The 24166-nt window shown below is 39.7% G+C and overlaps 1 protein-coding gene and 2 pseudogenes across 1 annotated transcript; all 3 read right to left on the minus strand.

The window, feature by feature from the left end:
- Window positions 1–320: 320 nt before the first annotated feature.
- Window positions 321–1193, minus strand: LOC143686669 (coiled-coil domain-containing protein 90B, mitochondrial pseudogene; annotated as a pseudogene).
- An 8689-nt stretch (window positions 1194–9882) lies between these two features.
- LOC143686670 (olfactory receptor 3A2-like) lies at window positions 9883–10839 on the minus strand. Its single transcript, XM_077163281.1, has one exon. The coding sequence runs from the start codon at window positions 10825–10827 to the stop codon at window positions 9883–9885; it is 945 nt and encodes a 314-aa protein (XP_077019396.1). The 5' UTR covers window positions 10828–10839.
- A 9510-nt stretch (window positions 10840–20349) lies between these two features.
- LOC143688028 (polyribonucleotide nucleotidyltransferase 1, mitochondrial pseudogene) lies at window positions 20350–23620 on the minus strand (annotated as a pseudogene).
- Between the last annotated feature and the right edge of the window lie 546 nt (window positions 23621–24166).

Consider the following 24166-nt stretch of genomic DNA (forward strand, 5'->3'; position numbering starts at 1 on the left):
ATCATTTGTTGAATTTTTATTTGTTTGCTTGCTTGTTGTTGTTTTGTGGGTGGGGTGGGGTGGGGGTGGAGAAATGCATGGGCTGGGAATTGAACCTGGGTCTCCCGCATGGAAGGCGAGAAATCTACCACTGAACTACCCTCACACCCCTAAATGGCAGCTTTTAAAACCACAAAATAAAGACAAACAGATCTTCTCATTGTAAAACACTCCTTTTTAGTCCACATGTGCTTATGCAATTGAGTTCAAAGTAAATCTATTCTGGTGTAGTGTTCTCAAAAGTCAGCAGCAGCAGCAGGAGGAGCATAAATATAGCAGGTTTAGTGCTGTTTCCAGAAGCCATAAAATCCCAGTGCTATTGCCAAGCAAGTAAGCCCTGAGGCGCAAGATAATGGATTATCTATTTTTTTATTTTTATTTTTTTTGGTCTCAATTCTTTTAGACTCCATCGGTGTTAAGGAAGCAATTTCAGTGTCAATTTTATTACTGGTTTCTGAAATAACACTTTTGATTTGGTTATCCATTTTGGTAAATTCTGTGATTGCTTCCACAAGTTTCTTTTCTTGATCTATAAACATATCTGTTACTCTGCTCCTTTTTAGGTTGTAATACAATTTATTACTTGCTCTAATTCAACTGGTTTCATGTATCAGTTGATGTTTAACTTGACCTAATTCAGTTTTCATTTTCTCGTTCTCTGCTCTCAGATTTGCAAATTCGCTTTCCTCTAGGATAACCATGTCTTTTCTGATGGAGTCCAAATGAGCCGTCAGCTGCTGTACTGTTATTTCTTGTTGAGTTTGAGTGATCATCTCTTTATAGATAATAATATCCAGGCTGACATTTGAAAAAGAGGATAATGCTTGTGCTTTGTTAAATCGATGGGTTTCCAAATCCTGAACCAATGAATGGATATCAAAAGTCAATTTCCTTTGCTCTAAAGGGGTTATGTCCACTCACCTCATATCATATCCTTCCTTGGTTACAGTGGTTAAGAAGTCTCTCTGCAGGGCTGGTGAGAAACGCCCATGGAGGGCGGAAACTGGGTGGCCCCTATTACCTTCAAAGTGCAGGAGCTGCCAAGCCCAGCAAGTCCTCCAGTTGTTGCTTTCAGCTCTCTCAATGGACAGAGCTAGGAAATGTATATATGCATATCCACACATATCATATGCACACATCTCTGCATCTGTCATAGATCTATCTATCTATCTATCATCTATCTATCTATCTATCTATCTATCTATCTATCTATCTATTATTTATGTAATCTATCTAATTTATATCTATCCATCTTCGAGGTGATAAGTCTACACTGATACCTCTAATTTCAGTGCAACACCATAGGGTGATTTAACTTTTCCTCTTCCCAGGCTTGTAACTCCCTTCTGTAAGAGTGGAAAGTTTGCCTATTATCCGCAATATATTTATTTATTTGCTTAATTATAGATTGCACAAAATAGTTTCAAAATATTAACCCATATCACCATGAAGAACAAACCATTAACTAGAATATAATATTTGTTGTTAATTTTTACTTTAGGCTGAAAATATTGTAAAAATATTCTATTCAAGAATGACTTGGGTTAGGGAAGATGGCCGACTAGAGCAGCTTGAGATTAGCCCTGCTCCAAGGAAAAGTTAGAGAACAGGCAGCAGGGCAACTGAGGCAGCAATTCAGGAGTGCAGCTGACCTAGGAGAGCCTTCTGCACCACATACAGAAGCCCTGGTGGCAGAGGCCAAGGAGCTGGGAGGCAAAAGGCTGGAGCCTGATGAGGAGGCATGGAGCGGCAGAGCCTGCAGGAGTGCACGGACAGGTACATGGGACTAGGAAGTAAGCCAGGCTGCATTCCTTGGGCACGCTACCCTCATTGGGTGCACTACTCTCACCAGTGACTCACCCCACACTGCATACAGCTGAACCCCTGATCCCCTCCCATTCCCTGCGTTCCAGGTGCCCTCCACCACCCAGCACCCACCCCAAGTGCAGCACAACCCACTTCTCCTACAACCCTCCCAAGCACTACCTCTCCCTCCCTGTTCCCTCTAGGCTGTTACCAGCGCATAAAGCTCCATACCTCGGCTACCCCTGCATATTGTTGCACAGCCTCACCTTACCCTATATGAGCTCAGAGCATCCATTTATGGCACTGCCAGGCCTACACATGCTCACGGGCCCCAATCACATTATGCAGCTCTGGGAACTGCATGTTACAGCAATCCTAGAACCATGCATGTGCACAAGCCTCAGCCTCACTTCCTTGCTATGAGAAAGTGCCAACCTGCACAACCAGGTCACATCTGCCCCCAATCCACAAAGGCATAACGCTGACCTGCTGCCACAGCTCTATGCAGGCACACAAAGGGCCCCATGCCTTAGACCAGGGTTACATCCCCAGACCGGTGCATCCACACAGCTACATATTCCCTGGCTGCTGGGTGTCCACGTTCACAAGCACCAGCATAACATCCCCAACCTGTTCCCATACCTGTCCTGAAACAAATCACCATACTGAGTGCTCCACCCCATGCCCTGCTCCATGCTGTACAGCCATCCCACAAACACAAAGCCTTAGAGTACTGAAAGAAATCAACTCCAAAAGTAAATCAATCAAGATATCTACATGCAAGAAAGACAGCAGAAGATCACTAAGTATATCACAAGGCAGACAGATATAGCCCAGCCTAATGACCAAATTAGAACACCAGAGGAGACACAGATGTTGGAACAACTAATCAAAGATGTTCATACAACTCTACTTAATAAAATAGGTGGGATAGCAAATGATATAAAGGAGATCAGTAAGACAGTAGAGGAGCACAAAGAGGAATTTTAAAGAACAAAAAGAAAAATAGTGGATATCACAGAGATTAAAGACTCTGTTGACCAAATAAAAAACATACTAGAGGCACACGACACCAAATTTAAAGAGACAGAAGAAAGAATAAGTGATAAAGAAGACAGGATAATTGACTTTGAAGACTCAAAGCAGCAAATGGCAAAAGAGATGGAAACAATTGAATGGGAACTCTGGGAAATGATAGACAAAGCAAAGCACACAAATATAAGAATCATGGTGTCCCAGAAGGAGAAGAGAGGAGTAAAGGACTAGGAAGAGTAGTTGAGGATATAATGGGAGAAAACTCCCCAACCCTCATAAAGGACATAAATATCTAAGTCAAAGAAACCCAAAGAACTCCAAACAGAATAAATCCAAATAGGCCTTCCCCAAGGCACATACTAATCAGCCTGTCAAATGTTGAAGAGAAGCAGAAAATCCTGAAAGCAGCACGAGAAAAGCAATCTACTACATGCAAGGGAAATCAAATAAGACTGAGTTCAGACTAGTCAACTAGCACCCTGAAGGTAAGAAGGCAGTGGTATGATATATTCAAGATCCTGAAAGAGAAAGACTTCCAGCCAAGAATTCTGTACCCAGCCAAATTGTCCTTTAAATTTGAGGGAGAGATTAAAGCTTCCACAGACAAAGACATCTTGAAAGAATTTGTCAACAAGAGACCAGCCCTACAAGAAATACTGAAAGGAGTTCTGCCAACTGAAAAAAAACAGACAGGAGAGAGATGTCTGGAGGAGGTCATAGAATTGAAGAGTACCACTGAGAGTAATTGAAAGAATACAAAGAGAAAGAGGGAAAAGAATATATAGATCTCACAAATAAAATAAAATAGATAAGGTGGTGGAATCAAGAAACACCTTTTCAGTAGTAACTTTGAATGTTAACAGACTAAATTTACCAATTAAAAGATACACATTGGCAGAATGGATTAAGAAACATAATCCAGCTATATGCTGCTTACAAGAAACTCATTTTAAACACAAGGATACAAATAGACTAAAAGTGCAAGGATGGAAAAAGATCTTCTTTGCAAGTTGTAACCAAAAGAAAACAGCAGTAGCTATACTAATATCAGACAAAATAGACTTTAAATGGAAAGGCATCATAAGAGACAAAGAAGGACACTACATACTAATTAAAGGGTTAATTCACCACGAAGATGTAGCAATCATAAATGTTTATGCTCCCAATCAAGGAGCTCCAAAGTACATGAGACAGACATTGGCAAAACTGAAGGGAGTGATAGATGTTTCAACAATAATAGTAGGAGCCATCAATACACCATTCTCCTCTATAGATAGGACAACCAGACAGAAGATCAACAAAGAAATAGAGATGTTAAATAACTTGATAAATGAATTAGACCTAACGGACATATATAGGTCATTGCACCCCAAAGCACAAGGTTATATATTCTTCTCTAGAGCTCATAGAACATTCTCCAGTATAGATCATATGCTGGGGCACATAATAGGTCTTTATAAATTTAAAAATATTGAAATTATTCAAAGCACTTTCTCTAATCACAATGGAATGAAACAGTATCTCAATAACCACCAAAGAATGAGAACATTCACAATTATATGGAGATGAAGTAACATGCTCTTAAATAACCAGTGGGTCAAAGAAGAAATTGCTAGAGAAATCAGTAGCTATCTGGAGATGAATGAAAATGAGAGTACAACTTATCAGAGTTTATGGGATGCAGCAAAGGCTGTGCTGAGAGGGAAATTTGTTGCTTTAAATGCCTATATTAAAAAACAAGAAAGAGCAAAAATCAAGGACTTAACACACATTGGAGGAACTTGAGAAAGAACAGCAAACTAACCCCAATGCAAATAGGAGAAGAGAAATAATAATGATTAAAGCAGAGATAAATGAATGGGAGAATAAAAGAACAATAGAAAGAATCAATAAAACAAAAGTTGGTTCTTTGAGAAAATCAGTAAAATTGATAGGCCAGTAGCAAGACTGACAAAGAAAAAAAGAGAGAGTATGCAAAGAAACAGAATCAGAAATAAGGGATGTGTTACCACAGACCCTGAAGAAATAGAAGGAATCATACGAGGATTCTGTGAACAACTATAGGCCAACAACCTATGTCAACAACCTAGACAACTTGGATGAAGTGGACAAATTCCTGGAAACACATAAACAAGCTACACTGACTCAGGAAGAAATAGAAGATCTCAACAAACCAGTCACAAGTAAAGAGATTCAACTAGTCATCAAAAATATTCCAACAAAGAAAATTCCAGGGCCAGATGGCTTCACAGGGGAATTTTATCAAACATTCCAAAAAGAACTAATACCAATCCTGCTCAAACTTTTCCAAAAAATTGAGGAAGAAGGAACTCTACCTAACTCATTTTATGAAGCTAATATCATTTTAATAGCAAAACCAAGTAAATATGCTATAAGAAGGGAAAACTACAGGCCAATCCCCCTAATGAACATAGATGCAAAAATTCTCAATAAAATATTAGCAAATTGAATCCAACAACACCTTAAAAGAATTATACACCATGATTAAGTGGGGCTTATACCAGGAATGCAAGGATGGTTCAACAGAAGAAAATCAATTAATGTAATACAGCTCATTAACAAATCGAAAGGGAAAAATCACATGATCACCTCAATTATGCTGAAGAAGCATTCGAGAAAATTCAGCCTCCTTTTCTGATAAAAACTCTCCAAAAGATAGGAATCAAAGGTAACTACCTCAATATGATAATGGAAATATAAGAAAAACTGATAGCCAACATCATACTCAATAGAGAAAGACTGAAAGCCTTCCCCGTAAGATCAGGTACAAGACAAGAATACCCACCATCACCACTATTATTCAACATTAGGCTAGAAGTTCCAACTAAAGCAATCAAACAGGACAAAGAAATAAAATGCATCCAAATCAGAAAGGAAGAAATAAAACTCTCATTATTTTCAGATGATATAATACTACACTTGGAAGATCCTGAGAAATCTACAGCAAAGTTACTTGAGCTAATAAACAAATTCATCAAGGTGGCGGGATATACAATTAATGTGCAAAAGTCAGTAACATTTCTATACACAAGCAATGAGCCAGCTGAGGAATCAGTTAAGGAAAAAAATCCATCCATAATAGCAACTAAAAGAGTCAAGTACTTAGGAATGAATTTAAGTAGGGATGTAAAGGACTTATACACAGAAAACTACATAACATTGTTAAAAGAAATCAAAGGAGATATAAATAGGTGGAAAGACATTCCCTGCTCATGGATAGGAAGGATAAATATAGTTAAGATGTCAATTCTCCTCAAATTGATTCAACATGGTAACAATCAAAATTCCAACAACCTACTCTGAAGATTTGGAAAAGCAAACTATCAAATTCATCTTGAAGGGAAAAAGACTCCAAATAGCTAAAAGCATCCTAAAAAAGAAAAAAGAAGTGGGAGGATTAACACTCCCTGACTTTAAAACCTATTATAAAGCCACAGTGGTCAAACAGCATGGTACTGGCATAAAGACGGAAGCATTGACCAATGGAATAGGATTGAGAGTGCAGGAATAGACCACCAAATCTATGGTTAACTGATTTTTGACAAGGCCCCCAAATCCTTTGAACTGGGACAAAATAGTCTTTTCGATAATTGGGCATGGAAGAACTGGATATCAATAGCCAAGAGGATGAAAGAGGACCCCTATCTTACACCCTACACAAAAATTAACTCAAAGTGGGTCAAACACCTAAATTTAAGAACTAGCACCATAAAGCTTCTAGAAGAAAATGTAGGGAAACATTTTCAAGACCCAGTAATAGGAGGTAGCTTCCTCGACTTTACAGCCTGACCCCAAGCAACAATAAAAAGTAGTTAAATGGAAGCTCTTCAAAACCAAATGCTTCTGCACCTCAAAAGACTTTGTCAAAAAGGTGAAGAGGCAGCCAACTCAATGGGAGAAAATATTTGGAAATCACATATCAAAGGTTTGATTTCCTGTATATACAAAGAAATCATACAACTCAACCACAAAAGAACAAACAATCAAATTATAAAAGGGGCTAAAGATATGAATAGGCATTTTTCTGAAAAGCAACTACAGATGGCTCAAAAGCACATGAAGAAATACTCATTTTCATTGGCTGTAAGGGAAATGCAGATCAAGACTACAATGAGATACCACCTCACAACTATAAGAATGGCTGCTATTAAACAATCAGGAAACCATAAATGTTAGAAAGTATGTGGAGAAACTGGGACACTCATGCACTAATGGTGGGAATGTACAATGGTGCAGCCACTATGGAAGACTGTTTGGCGGTTCCTTAGGAAACTCAATATTGAGCTGCCCTATGACCCAGCAATAGCACCACTTGGTATATACCCAGAATAGCTGAAAGCAACAACACAAACAGACATTTGCATGCTGATGTTCAGAGCAGCAATATTCACAATCACCAAAAGATGGAAACAAACCAAATGCCCATCAACAGATGAGTAGATCAACAAAATGTGTATTTACATATGATAGAATATTATGCAGCAGTAAGACAAAATGTTGTCCTGAAGCACATGACAAGATGGATGAGCCTTGAGGACAAAATGCTGAGCAAAATTAGCCAGACAAAAAGGACAGATACTGTATGATTCCACTTTTATGACCAGTAAAAAGATATAATCAGAGACTTATAATATAGAATACAGGGGACTTAGAGATCCACAGAAGCTAGAGATGGATGAACCGTTACCTAATGAGGTTGAAATCCAATGCCCAGAATGGGGGCCATCCAGACCGATGGAGCGCCCTGCCCTGGAGAGAGGAGGTGGACAGACGTGGATGGCAAGTGGCCCCTGCTTTCTCTCCTCTTCTATATGCCTCAATAAATACATCTTTCCTTTAAAACCCTAAGTGTCAATAGTGCTTATTATGGGCTTTTGAGCTCTGGCCTATTGTGATAGGCTGTGACTACTGCAGGATATGCAGACATTTCCCCCAAAGGCTAGTTGAGAAGTCTGAAACCTAAGCTCTGGTCCTGGGTCCTGGGGAGGAAAACAACAGATGGCTTGAGCTCAATGAAAGGCAAACGACCACAATACACCACATGGCCACGTGGCCCCCTAGATTGCAGTATTTGTATAAAAACTGTGAGACGCCGTCTCAAAGAGAAACAAAGAGGGCAGGCAGAGACAAGGAAGGTCTTTGGATTTCCTGGGTTAGACCACAGTTTTCTTTAAATAGGTATTTATGATCTGAGTCTGGTTTTGAGCCCCACGTCATCAGCTTCAGGCACACCCCTCTCATTGCTTTAACCAACTTAAGGTTACCTGGTACAGTGCCCATTTCTGCATGTCCTAACCAGCACTATCATTTTAATAAATTTTTGTTTATCTTACCCGTAAAAAATCGTGTCCTATTGTTGTTTTAATTTTCATTTCTCTGATACAGTGAAGCTGAATATTTTTGAGCAATCTGCATTTCTTTTTTAGCTTTTTTATTTTTTTCAGCTTTTAATTTTTCATAATTGTTTTTGTCTATTCAATTTCTACATTCCTTCCTGAGTATTGGTCTTTCTGTGATTGAACATAAATCTTCCATCCTTTGTCCATCATGGCTGTTAATGTAATCACTTGTGCTTTAGACAATATCTATATGTTAATTTTACAACTTAAAAAGAATAATGTAACAAACACCCATGCATCAATAATCTAGCATAGCGAATAGAACTCCCTGAGTATTTCTTCCTTTCAGGAATAATCCTGTTCCTAAATTATGTACTTATTTCTTTCCTTTTCTTTATTGCTTTACTGCATGTGCATGTGTGGTAGCTTGAATCATGCTCCCTGCAAAGACAGGTTCAATTTTTAACCCTTAGTCCTGTGGGATTATAAATGAAGAGGCAGCTTCTGAAATAGCGCCCAGTGATTCCTGCCTCCTGGTATTCATATCGTTGTGCAATCTTCTTCTCTAGTACGTAGGAATTTAGGCACTGGTTCCTAACAAATAAAATGTGGAAAAAGTAATGGGACACCACTTCTGAGATGAAGTTACAGAAACTATGTTCTGTAACCTTCGTCACCACATATTCCCTCTCTCAACTCTTCTTGCCTGCTCTGAGGATGGAAGCTCTCATATTGCGAGCTGACTAATGATGGCTATGTGCTTTTTGAGCTAGTAGGTTTTGGGGCGAAAAGTGAAACTTTGGAACAGTTACATGAGTATCACTATGTTGAAAATATGACAACTTGGTTGGAGCATAAATGAGTATCCTTTCAAGAGCTTTGTTATATATGTGAGGAAGGGGCATCAAATAAGAAAGACCTGAAAGGGGATGGAGATGGGACATTCCATGTGTGACTTTATGATATATCATGTGTACATTAATGTAGTTTTTATTTAGGGTTCTTCTTCCTGCCTGGATTTTATCTGTCCCCTAAACATCCTGAGGGGCTCTTGCATGGAAATGAAGAGCAGCAGCTGATTTTCAAGGAATGAACTAATCCTTGGCACTGGACATGTGGTTCAAAACAGAGCTCCACACTGTGATCCGGAGGGACTCTGTGTCCCCAACAGAAGAAAACAGGCTTCACCTGCACCCACAAAATGAGCACTGTCAAAACTCAAGGTCTTGCCCAGGGCGCTTCCCTGGCACAACCAAATTTTGTCCCCCACCTTGTTTATGTTTTATTATCAAAATTACCATAGCCAGTATACTATATATGATGCTTATTTCTTTTGTTTATTTTTTTCTCCCTTCGTTAGAACATGACAGGCATGAGTGCAGACACATTCGTCTGTTTTGGTCACCGCCTAATAGCCACAGTGCCCTAGAAGGAAATCTGGGTAATAGAAGTAATTGAATACATTGTTGAAAGAATGAATGAATGAACAAACTAGGTAAGGATCTGGCATCTGCAAAATATTCTGGCATCAGGACATAGAAAAGATAGTTTAGGACCAATTTTTCTAGTCTCCGCACTCATGGGACATATTTCTTAGCCCCCCTCTGCAAAAACGGCAGGAAACAAGAGATTCTACCACCTCTCAGTGCAATGACTGTCTCCCTAGTGCCCGCCACAGGGTTCCCTGCACATCAGGGTTCCTGAGGCTATAGATGAGTGGGTTCAGCATGGGGTTGATAATACTGATGAAAACCCCAACCCCTTTATCTTTGTCTGAAGCTGCCTCGGAACCCAGACGCATGTAATTGAAGATACCTGATCCATAGAATAGGAAAACCACAGTGAGGTGGGAGCCACACGTAGAGAAAGCCTTTTTCCTGCCCTCCACTGAGCGCATTTGTAGAACTGCAGCTGCTACGTGGATGTAGGAGGTGATGATGAGAACCATAGGGGTGCTTGCCAGTATGCAGGCCATGCCAAAGAGCAACAGCTCATTAACTTTGGTGCTGGAGCAGGAGAGCTGGAAGAGCTGTGGGAGGTCACAGTAGAAGTGATTGACTTCATTGGGACCACAGAACTTGAGGGTACTTAGGGCAATAGTGTGTGCCAGTGCATTGGCAATAGCACAAGCCCAACATACGGCCACCAGTATCCTCTGGACTTCCTGGCTCATGCGGGTGCTGTAGGTGAGGGGCCGGCAGATGGCCAGGAATCGGTCATAGGCCATGGCTGTCAACAGGAAGCAGTCTGCCCCACCCAGAAGATGGAAGAAGAAGAGCTGTGAGATGCAGGCATTATAGGATATTGTACGCTTGTGAGACAGGAGTCGGCCCAGCATCGAAGGAACAATGACAGTGATACATCCAGCATCCAGTACTGATAGATTGCCAAGAAAAAAATACATTGGGGTGTGGAGTTTCGGCTCCACCAAGATAGCAGCCAGGATGCTGAAGTTGCCTCCAATTGTGACCATGTATGCAAAGAGAAAGATAACAAATAACAAAGATTGCAACTTTTCTGATTGCACTAGTCCCACAAGAATGAACTCTGTAACTGTTGTCCTGTTCGTCCTAGCTTCTGGCTCCATGAGTCACTGTAAGAAAATGTTCCGAGAAGGAAAGTATCAGCCCATTCCATTCATTTACTCAACATATTTGTTTTAAGCCCTCTCTCTGCAAAGCCACACAGTAAATCCTCAGTTCTTCAGGTAAAGAATTTCCCACTCCCCAGGCCATACATGTCCTCACTGCCTTTACTCTGCTTTCAGCAGCAATACCCACTTTGTCCCTCCCACATTTTCTTTGCTGAAACAGAGAGAAACCCGGGAATATAAGAGAAAAGGAGACATTTTTCCTCTAAGGTAGAAAGATTAAGATGGCATTTATCAATTTTTCTCTGAGGGATCACCCCAAACCAATAAGCAGGTTTCAAAATAGAAATATCAACCTTATTTCTACAGAAAGTGGAAAGTATTTGAAAACATAACCTAGGTTCCATGAGTTTTATAAATAATCTAGATCAGTGAAGGTGTGGCAAGAATCAGAGAGAGAGACACTCATTACAGTTATTAGAAAGACCCGCGAACTGTATTTCTACAAGGTGAGGGACATATGCAGGTAGAAGTGAGAAATCCTATGTTCAATAAATTGCTAACACCTTGTTATTGATCAAGCCCCTACTTTGGACTATGTATAATAGATTACTTTATAATAATTTGTTCTCTTTATTATCTGCTATTTCTCTCTAACATAAAAGTTAGAAGCAGGGCCTAAAGGTCGGTTGCTACTAGCTGCATTTGGGTTCCTGATTTGGAAAACCGCTGGACTTCACTTACCCTGACTCAGGCATGATAGATCAGCCAATGGCTCTAAGGAGAGGTCCTGGAATGAAGCAGGAATGTATTTAGAGAGCCATATTGAACAAAGTACCTTAAATTTTATATCAACCTCTGGAACAAAAAACATCTATGTCTCTATTGCCCATGGATGGGCAGGACCAGAGCTTCTTTAAAAGTAATGTCATCCCTTGAATAGAATAGAATGGAATCAGAGGATGAGAATCAGATGTTCAGTTAGGTAACTCTAACAGAAGGGAAAGACTGTTGACAGCCTGAGCTGAGACAGCAAAATTCAGGGGCAAAAGTGGCTAAGGGGGTCCCAGCAGTCATAGAACCTCTAGCAGCTTGACTGATAGGAGTGTTTGGATATATGATCACCTCCCTGAATAATCTTTTGCTAAAACTGCCTTCACAGACTGGTGGTTGGGCCTCCTCTGGTCTCAGTTTGAATCCTAGAAGCAGAGCAGGTAAGGATGAATGAGAATTGAACCAGGCAAGCTGCTTCCTAGTCTTTAGGTGAGACTGTAAAGTAAGTTGACTGTGTTGTAAGTAGGTCGGCAGCTGCCTTTCAATATTAACTGTAAAGAAGTAAAGGCACAAAGTACTCATCAACAATCATGAATCATAGGGCATGCTCGTTTCACCAAAAACCGAACAAACAAAATCACTCAGAAATCTTTCATCTCATTTAGGCTTTAAAAAGGAATCAGCTCAAGATATATTCAAAGGTACTACAAAAAAAACAAACAAAAAAAACATGTGGGCTGGAGACAGGAAGAATGAACAGGAAAACATATGGTAGTTTCCCACTACTCAGAAGAAAAATGCTTCTAAATATTGTGAGAAAAATATTGACATGATCTTTAAAAACACATGAAAACTTTCACCTCTAAATTACAAAAGCACAAGAAAGAAATAGAGATTTCATGGGGGAGTTTTAAAATATCAGAAAAAGATGAAATGTGAGGACATAATTCAGGCAAAAAGTGAAATACAAAAGAAAAAAGATAATAACTGGTACCGACACAGGGAGACAGGCATATAACTAGAAATTAATTAGAGACATAGGAATGAAGTTGAGAGGGATCGAGAATAACGTGTGCATATGTGTGTGTGTGTGTGTGTGATATGTGTATTACATGCTATATATTATCATACATTATATTAATGTTTAAGAAAGGCCTTTCTCATTTTACTAATATAGACGATCCTCAAGGGAGAAAAGACAATAGTTTAAAAGATGTCAAACAGGAAAGTTCCAGAAATTTATAAGATATTTTACAAAGCTCTGGTGGTCCATATTTTTAGCTGCTATTCCTGACCCTCTCTTAGCTTAGATTCACAACCTGTTGATTGAGATTAGATTCTCATTTACATTCTAGTTAGACTCTCAATCTATTGAAATCACCCGCGAAGCCCTAAGAAGAAAACACTGATTCTCAGTCCTTATCACCAAGAACCTGATTTAACTGGGTTTAGATGGCACCTGGGCATGAGTGCATTAGTAAAGCTCCGCAGGTGACTCTAATGTCCAGCCAGGAAGACCAACCTTTGGCATCTCTGTTCCCTTGGAGGCCTGATGACGGCTTCTTCCATTCTCTTCATTACTTTTCTACTTCCAGGACAAAACTAATCAGCTCTTCCAAGTTAAACGGAACTGTTCTAGAGAGACCCCTCCACCTAGGATTAAAGTCAAGCGTACCCCAAAGTTTCAGGTGAGCAACACTCGTCTCATTGACCCCTTATTCCTGCAGGAGGATGCATCCAGTTTGAGGATACCTCAATCACCAACCTCCCTAACAAAGTCACCATGGTATGTGTTCAGACAATTGGGAAGCTGCAGAAGGGATGAGACCACATGGGTGAGAAATTAGGTGTGGCAATCCCTAAGACACCTTAAAGTTATAAGATCACACGCTATTTGGATGGATAGAGAGTTCTTCCTCAGGCCTGATCTTTATTGATGAAATTAGCAATAGATAAATGCTTTACCATTAGACAAATCAACGGATGGATAACAGCACTCTACCTACAATACATTAAAGAACAATTACTCCCTGTTTTCTTTTCCTGTGTCCATCTTAACATGGGCCATTAGACTGACCCTGTGATTTTCCATCTTCTTGCTCATACTGTTTCCTCTACATGTCATGCCTTTCCTCCAGTTTCACATGCCCCAATATTTCCAGACGACTCAAATGCTGGCCTTCCTGAAAACTTCCCCCTCTCAAAATGATCTCTCTTTCTCCCCTAAATTCCCACTACACATTATTGCATGGAACTTACCTTCTAGCAAAGTCATTTCTCTATAGAGCATATCTCCCATTTCACTGTAACCAACTTGAAGAAAGAAGGTGTATTTGATTCAGTTTCTTAATAACAATCTTAACTGTAATAACTTCACTTTGCACATAGTAGGTACTAGTATTTCTTACATAAATAAATGATTGGTTAAAATGTCCATAGGGGTTCAGAATAGGAGAGCATCAGTGTGAGCTAGAATTGTCATGAACAACTTTCAGGACATAGGATTTGGGCTGTATTTTTCATGGATTAGCACAATTTAGGTGAGGTTTAAGGACAAGCACAGGTGCATGGTTGCTGCAAGGACTGCTGCTTCCCTTTGTATTTATGGAGCAAGTAAATAACTTTAACAATCCATAGATTGGCATGTTTCTTCCCATGTAAACTGCCCTGCAGAAAAAGACTTTTATTAGGGCACACCTGAACAGGTAAGAAAGTCATAGTCGGGAATAAGCCAGCAATAGAATAGCTGCTGCCTAACCCTCAGGTGGCTAGAGATGCAGATTGATTAAAACCCTTGGATTCTGGGCTGACCTCTGATCTCCCAGGGACACCCAGCATGTCTGACAGGGCACCATGGCACCCTTCACTGAGGAGCTCGTCCGGCATTACCACCCTCAGGGCTTCATCGTGAATCCCAGGCTCTTCTTACTGAGCAGAAACTGGTCCCTACTCTATAACTCAGCCAGGCCCTTCATTCCCAGGAAGATGAAAAGACTCAACAAAAACTTTTGCTGGAGTGAAGGTTCAGGGTGCATTATGGATTGGGTCCTCGTAGGGACCTGGAGGAGTGAATCCCCTCATACTCATCCCTAAGTGTAAAAAGAGAAGGTTTCATCTAAGAACAGGATGTATGGGCAAAGGGGCCAAAAAAATGGGCTAGGACCTCTGGGTTGTAGTCCCAGCTCTTCAGAAATTCTTTTCTTCTCCTATCAGGGCCAGCTGGTACACCATGTGTAGAGTCGGGTTTGAGGTGCTGGCAATGGAAGCCTCCTCTCTATTTTTAAGAACAGAAGAAAGTCATGTGGGATGACCTACCTTGGAAAGGGCATACATGGCAGTGAGATCTCTTCAGGAAAGAAGGTGAGGACGTATGCTGACACAATTCTGCACACTAAAGCCAGTAAATGAGACAAGACAAAAACATATCTTCTCTATCACAGGTACATCTTCCCTGCAGTGCTAACCCTGATAGCCTTAGAAATTAGCCCTACAGCAAAGAGAAGGGTAGGTAGAGAGACAATTAAAGTAAACAGCCCAAGCCCTTCATAAATATTGCAATGATGTCTCATACTTACTTATAGCTTAGACTTTCTCAAAAAAGGTTTTATCTCAATCTCTTGCTTTATAGGCAGGTAGGTAGAGCAAGTGATGTAAGCTCCACTTAATGGCTGGGGTCTGAGGACTTGTCCATATCCCCAAAGACACAAGAGAGGATAGAAGTGAAGTTGGAACTAAATATGCGTTTCCTAAGGGAAGGGATTTCTCTCTCAGGTGTCAACCCCAAGCAGGTGTCAACCCCAACCCTTTTAAGCAAGACAAACCAAATCCCTACTTGCCTTGCAGCTGGTAGGAAGCCCCACAAGGAAGGCAACAGGGCGAAGCTTTCTTTACTCAGTTTCCTAATGAGTCCTCAGGAGTGGAGGTTTCTCTTCAGGGACTGCGTCTTGAAGATCCCATAATGATTCTGGAAGTGGTGATAGAAGGCTGCATTGTGCTAGGACTCTTGGGAATCTGCCTGCTGTTGTGATTTCCTAGGCCAGGCCGTTAGAAATCGAGAGCCCTGCTGCAGCTCATACGTTAATGAACAGGATATGGGAAGGTTGAGGAAGATGTTCCTCTGACTCCTAAACCCACCATTAATTACTCTCTGCCCCCCTCCCCAGGAGAAAGTGGTCTCTCTTCCCTCACCAGGGAAACCTGGTACAGCAGCAAAGGCACCATAGACCAATCTGATCCAAAGCTTAGTAGTAGTTTGAATTCGGACAAGCTATTAAGTCCCTTTGAGCCTCAGATTCTCATCTGTGAAGTGAGCATATCCTCTAGCACTGATGACACTACTCTGAGCATTAAATGAAGTATAATTCGTTAAGGTTCTAGCAGCAGTTCAACATATCACTATATATTATATAATGTATTACTTTATTACCAATTGATAACATTTTTGAGCGCTTGTTGACATGGGGATGTGCTAAGAACTTTACAAGCTTCGTGAAGTCCCTATCAATCCCCACAACAATCCTGTTAAGTAGACGGTAGCAGGCATGTTGGATGTTCTGGCTCATATATGCTCAGCTTTCTTATACTTCACCAATTATGGGAGGCGTTCTATATGCTGCTCCACAGTTACGCCTCTGTTGTCCATAGTAGGATCTCTGGAAATGCATCTCTCAGTCAAGAATGTCTTCTTCTTTGTTTCCTCATAACCTAGCCTTGCACCCTGGGACCACCTTTCCAATAGATAATCTGCTCCATGAGATCAGCTACCTGAAAAACCATACGTGCATCCTGGGTCAGGCTCTGCTTTGGCAGAATCGAATTACGATAGTTGGTACTGGCAGTGTCCCTAGGAAGCAGGTCCTCCAGATGGAGTTCTGGAACTGGACATTCACCCCCTCATGGAGTGAGTATGGTTGATGATAAGCCCTAGCATGTGATAGTTACATAATAACTAAACCTTGCTTGTGGTAGATTGGGATGAGGTATTAGCAGAAGGTGAAACACTGACTGAGTAATGTGTTAGCTCCAGCATATTAATGGTATGTGAAGCATAGGGTATAACCACATAACATTGATTGGCTTAAGCTGCTAAAACAAATAACAATGGTTGGCTTGAGCAGTGGGAATTTAAAGGCTCATGATTTTGAAGCTAAAAGTCCAAAATCAAGGCATCAGCAACACGATGCTTTCTTCCCGAAGACTGTGACATTCGGGGGCTGACAACCTGAGATCCTTGGTCCTTGTCTTTCCTGTCACATGACAATGCACATTGCTCTATCTCTTCTCCTTTCTTTTCCATTGCCCTCCACCTTCTGGCTTCTTCCGTGGCTTCTCTGCATGTCCAATTTCCTTTGCTTATGAGGACTTCAGCCATTCAGAGTTGGATGAAAGTCCACTCTCATTTGGTTTGGGCGCAACTTAACTAACAACATTTTCAAAGGTCCTATTTACTAATGAGCTCACACCAGGAGTTGGACCTGACATGCCTTTTGTGCAGGACATGATTCAATCTCCAATACATGATAATTAAAGAATTTTTGGACTTTTAGGGATAAGGAATAACTTTTATTAACTACCTTAGAAGGCTTGTAGAAACAAAATGATAGGGTAACATCAGCTAAATGTCAACTCAAGGTATCTTGTGAAAGCCAGAAGACTTCCATGGCAGCTTTAATAGATGTTAATCTTTGGCAGCTATAATGCAGACAATGCTGAAAATCAGGCCTAGGATTTAATTGTAAGAGTGGTGGCGCTACAAAGGAGACTGAATATGCAGCATAGGTAGATCTCCCAAACTAAAATCAGGGTCCAGGGAGACCCCAAGCTCTGGGATATGGAATTCTGAGTGAATGGAGTTTGTGAAGTTTTAACCCACAGAGTCTCCTGAACCCATTTAGCTAACATAAGCATTCCCTCCCCTTTGCCTACTGTCGCCTTGAGGCTGTGAAAATCCCTCGTATGAACCTAATGCCTCACAAGATGAATCTTGTCCTTCTCAAGAACCTCTACGTCCCTCCCTGCTTCCCGAATAACTACGATCAGTTCTCAGCATAGTTTGAGAAAGGAAATCCCATCTCTGATCCAAGAGAAAATAAATTACTCACTGAAAAGAATTAGCCTTCCTGATTGTAGTAGGCTGACAGCCCACAAAGGTATACAGTTCCTAATCCCTAGAATCTGCAACTGCTACTTTGCATGACAAAGGGGACTTTGTATATATGATTAAGCTAAAGTCTTTGAGATAAGGATGTTACCTCAGATTATCTGGATGGGCCCAATGTAATCATGAGTGTCCTTATATGAGAGAAGCAGAGCAATATTTTCTACTGCAGAGAAGAAGGCAAGTGACAATAGAGCAGAGATTACAGTGACATGGCCACTAGCTTGGGGAATGTGAGCAGCCATCAGAAGCTGGAAGAGACAGAGAATGGATTCTTTCCTGGATCCCACAAAAAGAACTAGCCTTACTGCACCTTGAAGTTATCCCTGGAAGACACATTTTTGGACTTTGGGCCTCTAGAACTGCAAGAGAAAAAAAATCTGTTGTTTTAAGTCAAGAAATTTGTGGTAATTTGTTACAGCAGCAAGTAGAAACTCATACAGTGACCATATATCCTGGCAGGAATTGTCAGTTCCTCCAGTTCCTGGAGGAGTATGTGCTGAAACAGGTCATGAGGACCAAGGGAGTGGGGCAGGAAAAGGCAAATAGGGATGTAGAAGCCAAGAGTTTAAAGCAAGACCTACAGAATTTGTTGCAAGCTGCTGGCCTCAGGATGGCGGCGGTAAACTGTGGGGATTGTTATGTAGAGCAGTCTGGGAGGAAGAGAATGTTTACCCCAAACAGTTATGTTAAGTATGAAGAACACTGAGATAAGAATCTTGCTCCCTCGGGAAATGCCTGCATATCTGTTGACATCCTGTGGTATATAACAAGGATCTGGTTGAGAATAAAGTTGTCTGAAGTCTGTCTGAAGTAAACTCAAGCTTCAGACCCCCTGAGCCCATCTGTGTCTTTCTTTCTTTCTTCCTTTCTTTTTTTCTCATATTCCTTAATATCCTTCGAGCTCCGTTTCAATAGGAAGCAACATTTGGCGCCCAACGTGGGGCTCAAAGAAGAAGACTCCAAATCAATATTAAGGAACCAAGGAAAAGTCTCATTAGAGGCACATGTGTCCAGCTGATAGAAGAGGACTCGAGTCATATTGGTAAAGTAAGCATTTTCCTTGGATCATCAGGGTAATGGGTAATCATAATAGGCGGCTGGAGGAGTATGTGTGTGTGTTAAAGCTACTGGGGTGCCTGTTAAAACATCTGAATTAGTAAGCTTATTTGAGCTCATTCAAAAACATTGTTGTTGGTTTCAGCCTTAAGGCCATAATGTTTTAAATCTTAAGTAATGGAAATTCGTTATGAAGGCTTTGCAGTGAATATAAAATGGGGAAAATATTCCTGTTTCTATTTGGTTATTGTGTTCAGTCAGGCAATGAACTACCTGGCTCATGCTTTGTCTTAAACTCTAAGTTGTGTTTCTTCTCAATCTCCCACTACCACTTCTTACCCTGTTTTGACAGTTGCTTGAGCCGGACTTGGCAATTGGTGCCCAAACAGGGACCTAATAAGGGAACTCTTAAAGCATAAAGTGAGGAGATGCTCCAGGGACATCCACTACAAATACTACAGGCGGGCCTTTTTGGGTTGAGCAGTGGCCCTTATCTGTAGAGAGGTTTGAGGCTCTGACTCGGTTGATTTCGGAACATTTTGGAGCAGGATGTTTAGAGGAGTCTCGTGGTTCTTGGAATTCTCCAATATTTATTGCAGGAGGGAGGTCAGGAAAATGGAGAATGTTGACTGATTTGATAAAAGTTGATACTGTGGTTCAGCCTATGGAGTCATTGCAGCCTGGCTTGCCCACACCAGTTGTAATTTCTAAGAACTGATTTATTATGATAGATTTTAAAAATTGCTTCTTTGCTGTGCCTTTGGCAGAGCAGGATAAAGAAAGATTGGTTTCTGGGCTTGTTCTTAATGGGCTGCCTTTATATAGGGATTCATGTACCCCTGAGTCAGAAAGTATTCAGTGAGAAAGGTGCCATACCAAACGGGGGTCAGTGCTCATTGATGGTTCCTGTGGCAGGTTGGTCCCCAACGGGGTGTGCAGTTTGGGATTGTAGTTCTGACTCAAGGTATTCTGTTAGGTTACCTTTGTTTAGTCTGAATGATTATTCTATGAGATTTATACCAATACTACAGGTAAAGTCCTATGACTCAGAATGGGAACGGCAACCCCATCTCCTTTTGTTAACTTAAATCCTCAATAAACAGCAATTTGGAAACTGGCCATGAGTTTAGCTCCTATTCATGTTTGAAAAGAGAAATATATTTTAAGAACTTTAAAACTAAAAATTCTTGTTAAAAACTATATATTGATAGTTAATGCATATTTAAAACATTAAAGTATTTTAAATATTTAACATTATTATAACAAATTTAATTTTTTATGCAAATAGTTTAAATTTAATCTTACATTTAAAAATTATAGGCAATTAAATATTAAAGATAAATACTGAAGAATTATCTTCAGTATTTCGGAAAGTATATCAATATTGCCTACCATGCTATTTTATATATAACAGGTATAAAACCAATGTTAAATACATATATCTTAAAAATCTTTGGTTTATCCAGCTAAATTTTTAGTTTGCGAACTAGTTAGCCCTGAGTCACAAATTTAGTAATATTTTATCAGGTTTATAAAAGGATTATACATTCTACATGATAACTTCCACATATCATTTACTTTTTCCTAGAATTAATGTGATCTTTCAGTTGATGAGAAGGAACATTTGTATTATTCATAACAATTAAATCAACAACTTCTGTACGTGACTATTCAAACACCTATTTATTATCTGAAAATCATGATTCTTCTTTCCCTTATCCTTTCCATTCCTTATACCTAGACAATAGATTAGCATCATACACACTCAAAAAATAACCAGTTCCTATTTGATGAGTATATGATTTCAGTTTCTTTAAGCAAATTTTAAAAATGTACTACCTCGTTCTAGTTAGGATCCCATTATAATAGTTACTACACAATGTTTATGGTTTTGTGACCAATTTGAAAGGCATCTCACCATTAAAAACATGTCAAACCAGCTCCCTCAACTCCTTACTATTGCTGGTAACTGTTCTGAAGAAATAGATACTAGCTTTGAAAATGAGAAGTTTCAGTCTGTGAAACAGTTAATAGGCAAGTTGGGCAAAGAGGTGAGCTGTAGGATGATACCAAGGCAAAACTGTCACTACGTGTACATAAGAGAGGAAAATTAAACTATGTAGGGAGAGACCCATTATAGTAGCTAACATGATCTATTATTTCTAAGTTTTTCAGATATTTCAAAATTGTATGGAACTAAAGGGTCTTCTTTCCTAGGATGTACAAATGCATTATTTTTATTAATAATTTATTGAGTTATAATGCAAATAAGGATAAGGGAATATAGGCTACTCTTGAAATTAAAAAATGGCATATGCAAATGAGCACTATAATTCAAATAATTAGAATATTTTAAAATTATATAAAAATCTATACATAAGAATATACTTCTGAACTTATGCTCTACAGAGTATGAACCTAGAATTTTCATTTAAAAAATCAAGAGGAAGAATTAGATGATGACTGTGACATAGGTTCTCCCATGACAATACTGCTTCTGTCATTTAGGCTTTTGACAACAGTTGTAGCTGGAGACTGAAGCACTTTACGAGAAAGCCTCATTCTCCCATCAGCTGGATCACGTCCAAAGTATTTCACCTGAATTTCTTGGCCAACTTCTAATCCTAGGGCAGTGGGATGTTTAATCTTTCGTTGATCAAGTTGCATGTTATGAAGTAGCACTGCAGTCATATTTGGATACAGTTTTACCATTACCCCAGAGTCTCTGATTTCAGTTATTGTGGCGGTATACACTGCTCCAAATTCTAATTGCTGCTCCTGATCATCTTTGCACATTTCAGTAATGAAGTCTCTTGCTTCATGCATAGCATTGGGTGTTGGTACAAATACAGAAAATGTTTCTTCATCTACCTGACTAATAGTTACTCCTGTTTCAGCTTGAAGTTTTTTTAAATGATATCCACCTGGTCCAGCAAATTTTGATCGTTTTGATAATGGAACCTGAACAGTTTCTACAACAGGTCCATTTTCTTTTCTAGATGCTCGAGGTTTTGAAATAGCTTTGTTCATAATCTGTAGTATTTCCTTCTTTGCCACTGAGGCTTGTTGAATAGCTTCCATTACAATTTTTAATGGTATTCCAGGTAATTTAATATCAGCCTGTAATGAGGTTATTCCCTTAACAGTGCCAGCAATTTTGAAATCCATGTCACCATTGTAATCTTCAATTCCCAGAATATCTGTCAGCAAACGATAATTTTCTATCTCACTCTTCTCGGGACTGCTTTTGGTGATCAGTCCTATTGCTACCCCTGCGACCGCAGATGAAACTGGAACCCCTGCATCCATTAATGCTAAACTTCCACCACACACAGACGCCATAGAAGATGACCCATTTGATTCTAGAACTTCAGATGTGACTCTTATGGTGAAAGGAAAATCTTTGGGAGTAACAGGATACAAAGCTTTCTCGGCGAGAGCACCATGCCCAAGTTCTCTTCTATTTACACCAGTTACTTTGCCAATTTCGTTAGTTGCATAAGGAGGAAACTCATAGTGCAGCATGAAATTTTTATCTTTTATCCCATTTAAGGCTGTTATAATTTGATCAGACTTAATACTGGATTCTAATGAATCAAATGTAACCGTACAAAACACCTGTGTTTGTCCCCTTTGAAATAATGCTGATCCATGAAGAGTTTTAAACATATCTACTTCACAATTTATTTTCCTAAGTGAGGTCAAATCTCGGCCATCACACCTTTTATATTCATCCAAAATAATATTTCTAAAAACCTCCTTTGAAACAACATTGAAGGATTCTATTATTTCATATGGATCGACATCTGGAAATTTTTCTTTTAGCTGTTTCTCGGTATCTAATCTTATCTTGTTAACAGCTTCATCTCTGGAAATTTTATCATGTTCAAAATCCGTAAAAACTGCATAGAGTCTTTCCAAGGCAAGTTTATGAGTGTATTTCACAAGCTCGGGCGAAGGGGTAAATAACTTCTGAGGTGTCCTCTTGGTAACACCAATTTCTCTTACCAACTGCTGTATACCATGAATTATTTGTTGGGTATACTTCATTCCTACTTTGATAGCATGGCAAAAGTCCTGCTGCAAAACATTTTCTGCAGAGGCTTCCAACATGACAATCTGACTTTTAGGTGCTCCAGCAACCACTAAATTTAAAGTACTAGAAGACATTTCTTTTCGTGTTGGGTTAACAACACATTCTCCATCAATCATTCCTATTCGCACAGCTCCAACAGGTCCATTCCAAGGAATATCTGATAATGAGAGAGCTACGGAAGCACCATTAATTGCTAGGACATCAGGTTCATTAATACCATCTACTGCTAACAGATTACAAAGGACTTGTGTATCGTAAAAGTAGCCAGCTGGAAAGAGAGGTCTAATTGATCGATCTATTATTCGACTTGTAAGAATTTCTCTATCAGAAGATCCAATTTCTCTTCTAAGATAGTTTGTAGGAATTCTACCTGCAGCAGCAGCTTTCTGTCTATAGTCAACCACTAAAGGTAGGAACTGGGAGGGTGAAGGTTTTGTTTTACTGACGGCTGTAACCATCACTGCAGTGTCACCTGTCTGTACTACAGCAGAGCCATCTGCAAATCTGGCCAGTTTTCCAGAAGATATTTCTAATTTTCTGCTGCCTAAGTCCACGGCCACAGCTCGGGACCCCGTGCCATTCCACAGTACTCGCACCTGCAACCGGGTGAGGCCCCGAACCCGCCCCTGCAGACAAAGGGGACTATCGTCCAGCGGCCGGAGCCGGAGGGACAAGCAACAGCGCCTGCAGGCCCCCATGACACTCAGCACGCCACAAATTTAATTTTGATGGTAATTACATATGTGGTAAAATATTTGTTCAAAGTAATGATTTAAGTATGAAAAATATGAAAGATGTATTTTTATTAATAGGAAAACAGAATAGTTTTATCCTAAAATGAATAACTGTTACTAAGCAAGAAAAATATAGGACAAAGCCTAAACTAATATAATAAGTGCTGAGGGTTTATAAAAATAAAAATTATGGTTAAAATCAAGAAAGATTTAATGAGTCTAAAATGACAATGTTTTCTTGGACTTTTAGCCTCTTCTAATGAAAAGATATAAAAAAAATTTTTTTCTAAATAATTAGTTAAAAAGCAAAGAGTCTGTGTTTTATCAAAATAACTTATATTAACTTTTATCATGTTGTTATCTGTATAAAAAATACAGATTTTCTCCTGGGTATCATCATACTGGCAAAAACTGCTTCTTGCCCTAAACCAGGTGGCTTAATCTATTAATCTAAGTACTATTACTATAAATGAATCTATTACTGACTAAATAATATTCAAATCATTTAAATACCTA

This window comes from Tamandua tetradactyla, chromosome 6 (genome assembly GCF_023851605.1).
Source record: "Tamandua tetradactyla isolate mTamTet1 chromosome 6, mTamTet1.pri, whole genome shotgun sequence".
NCBI lineage: Eukaryota > Metazoa > Chordata > Mammalia > Pilosa > Myrmecophagidae > Tamandua > Tamandua tetradactyla.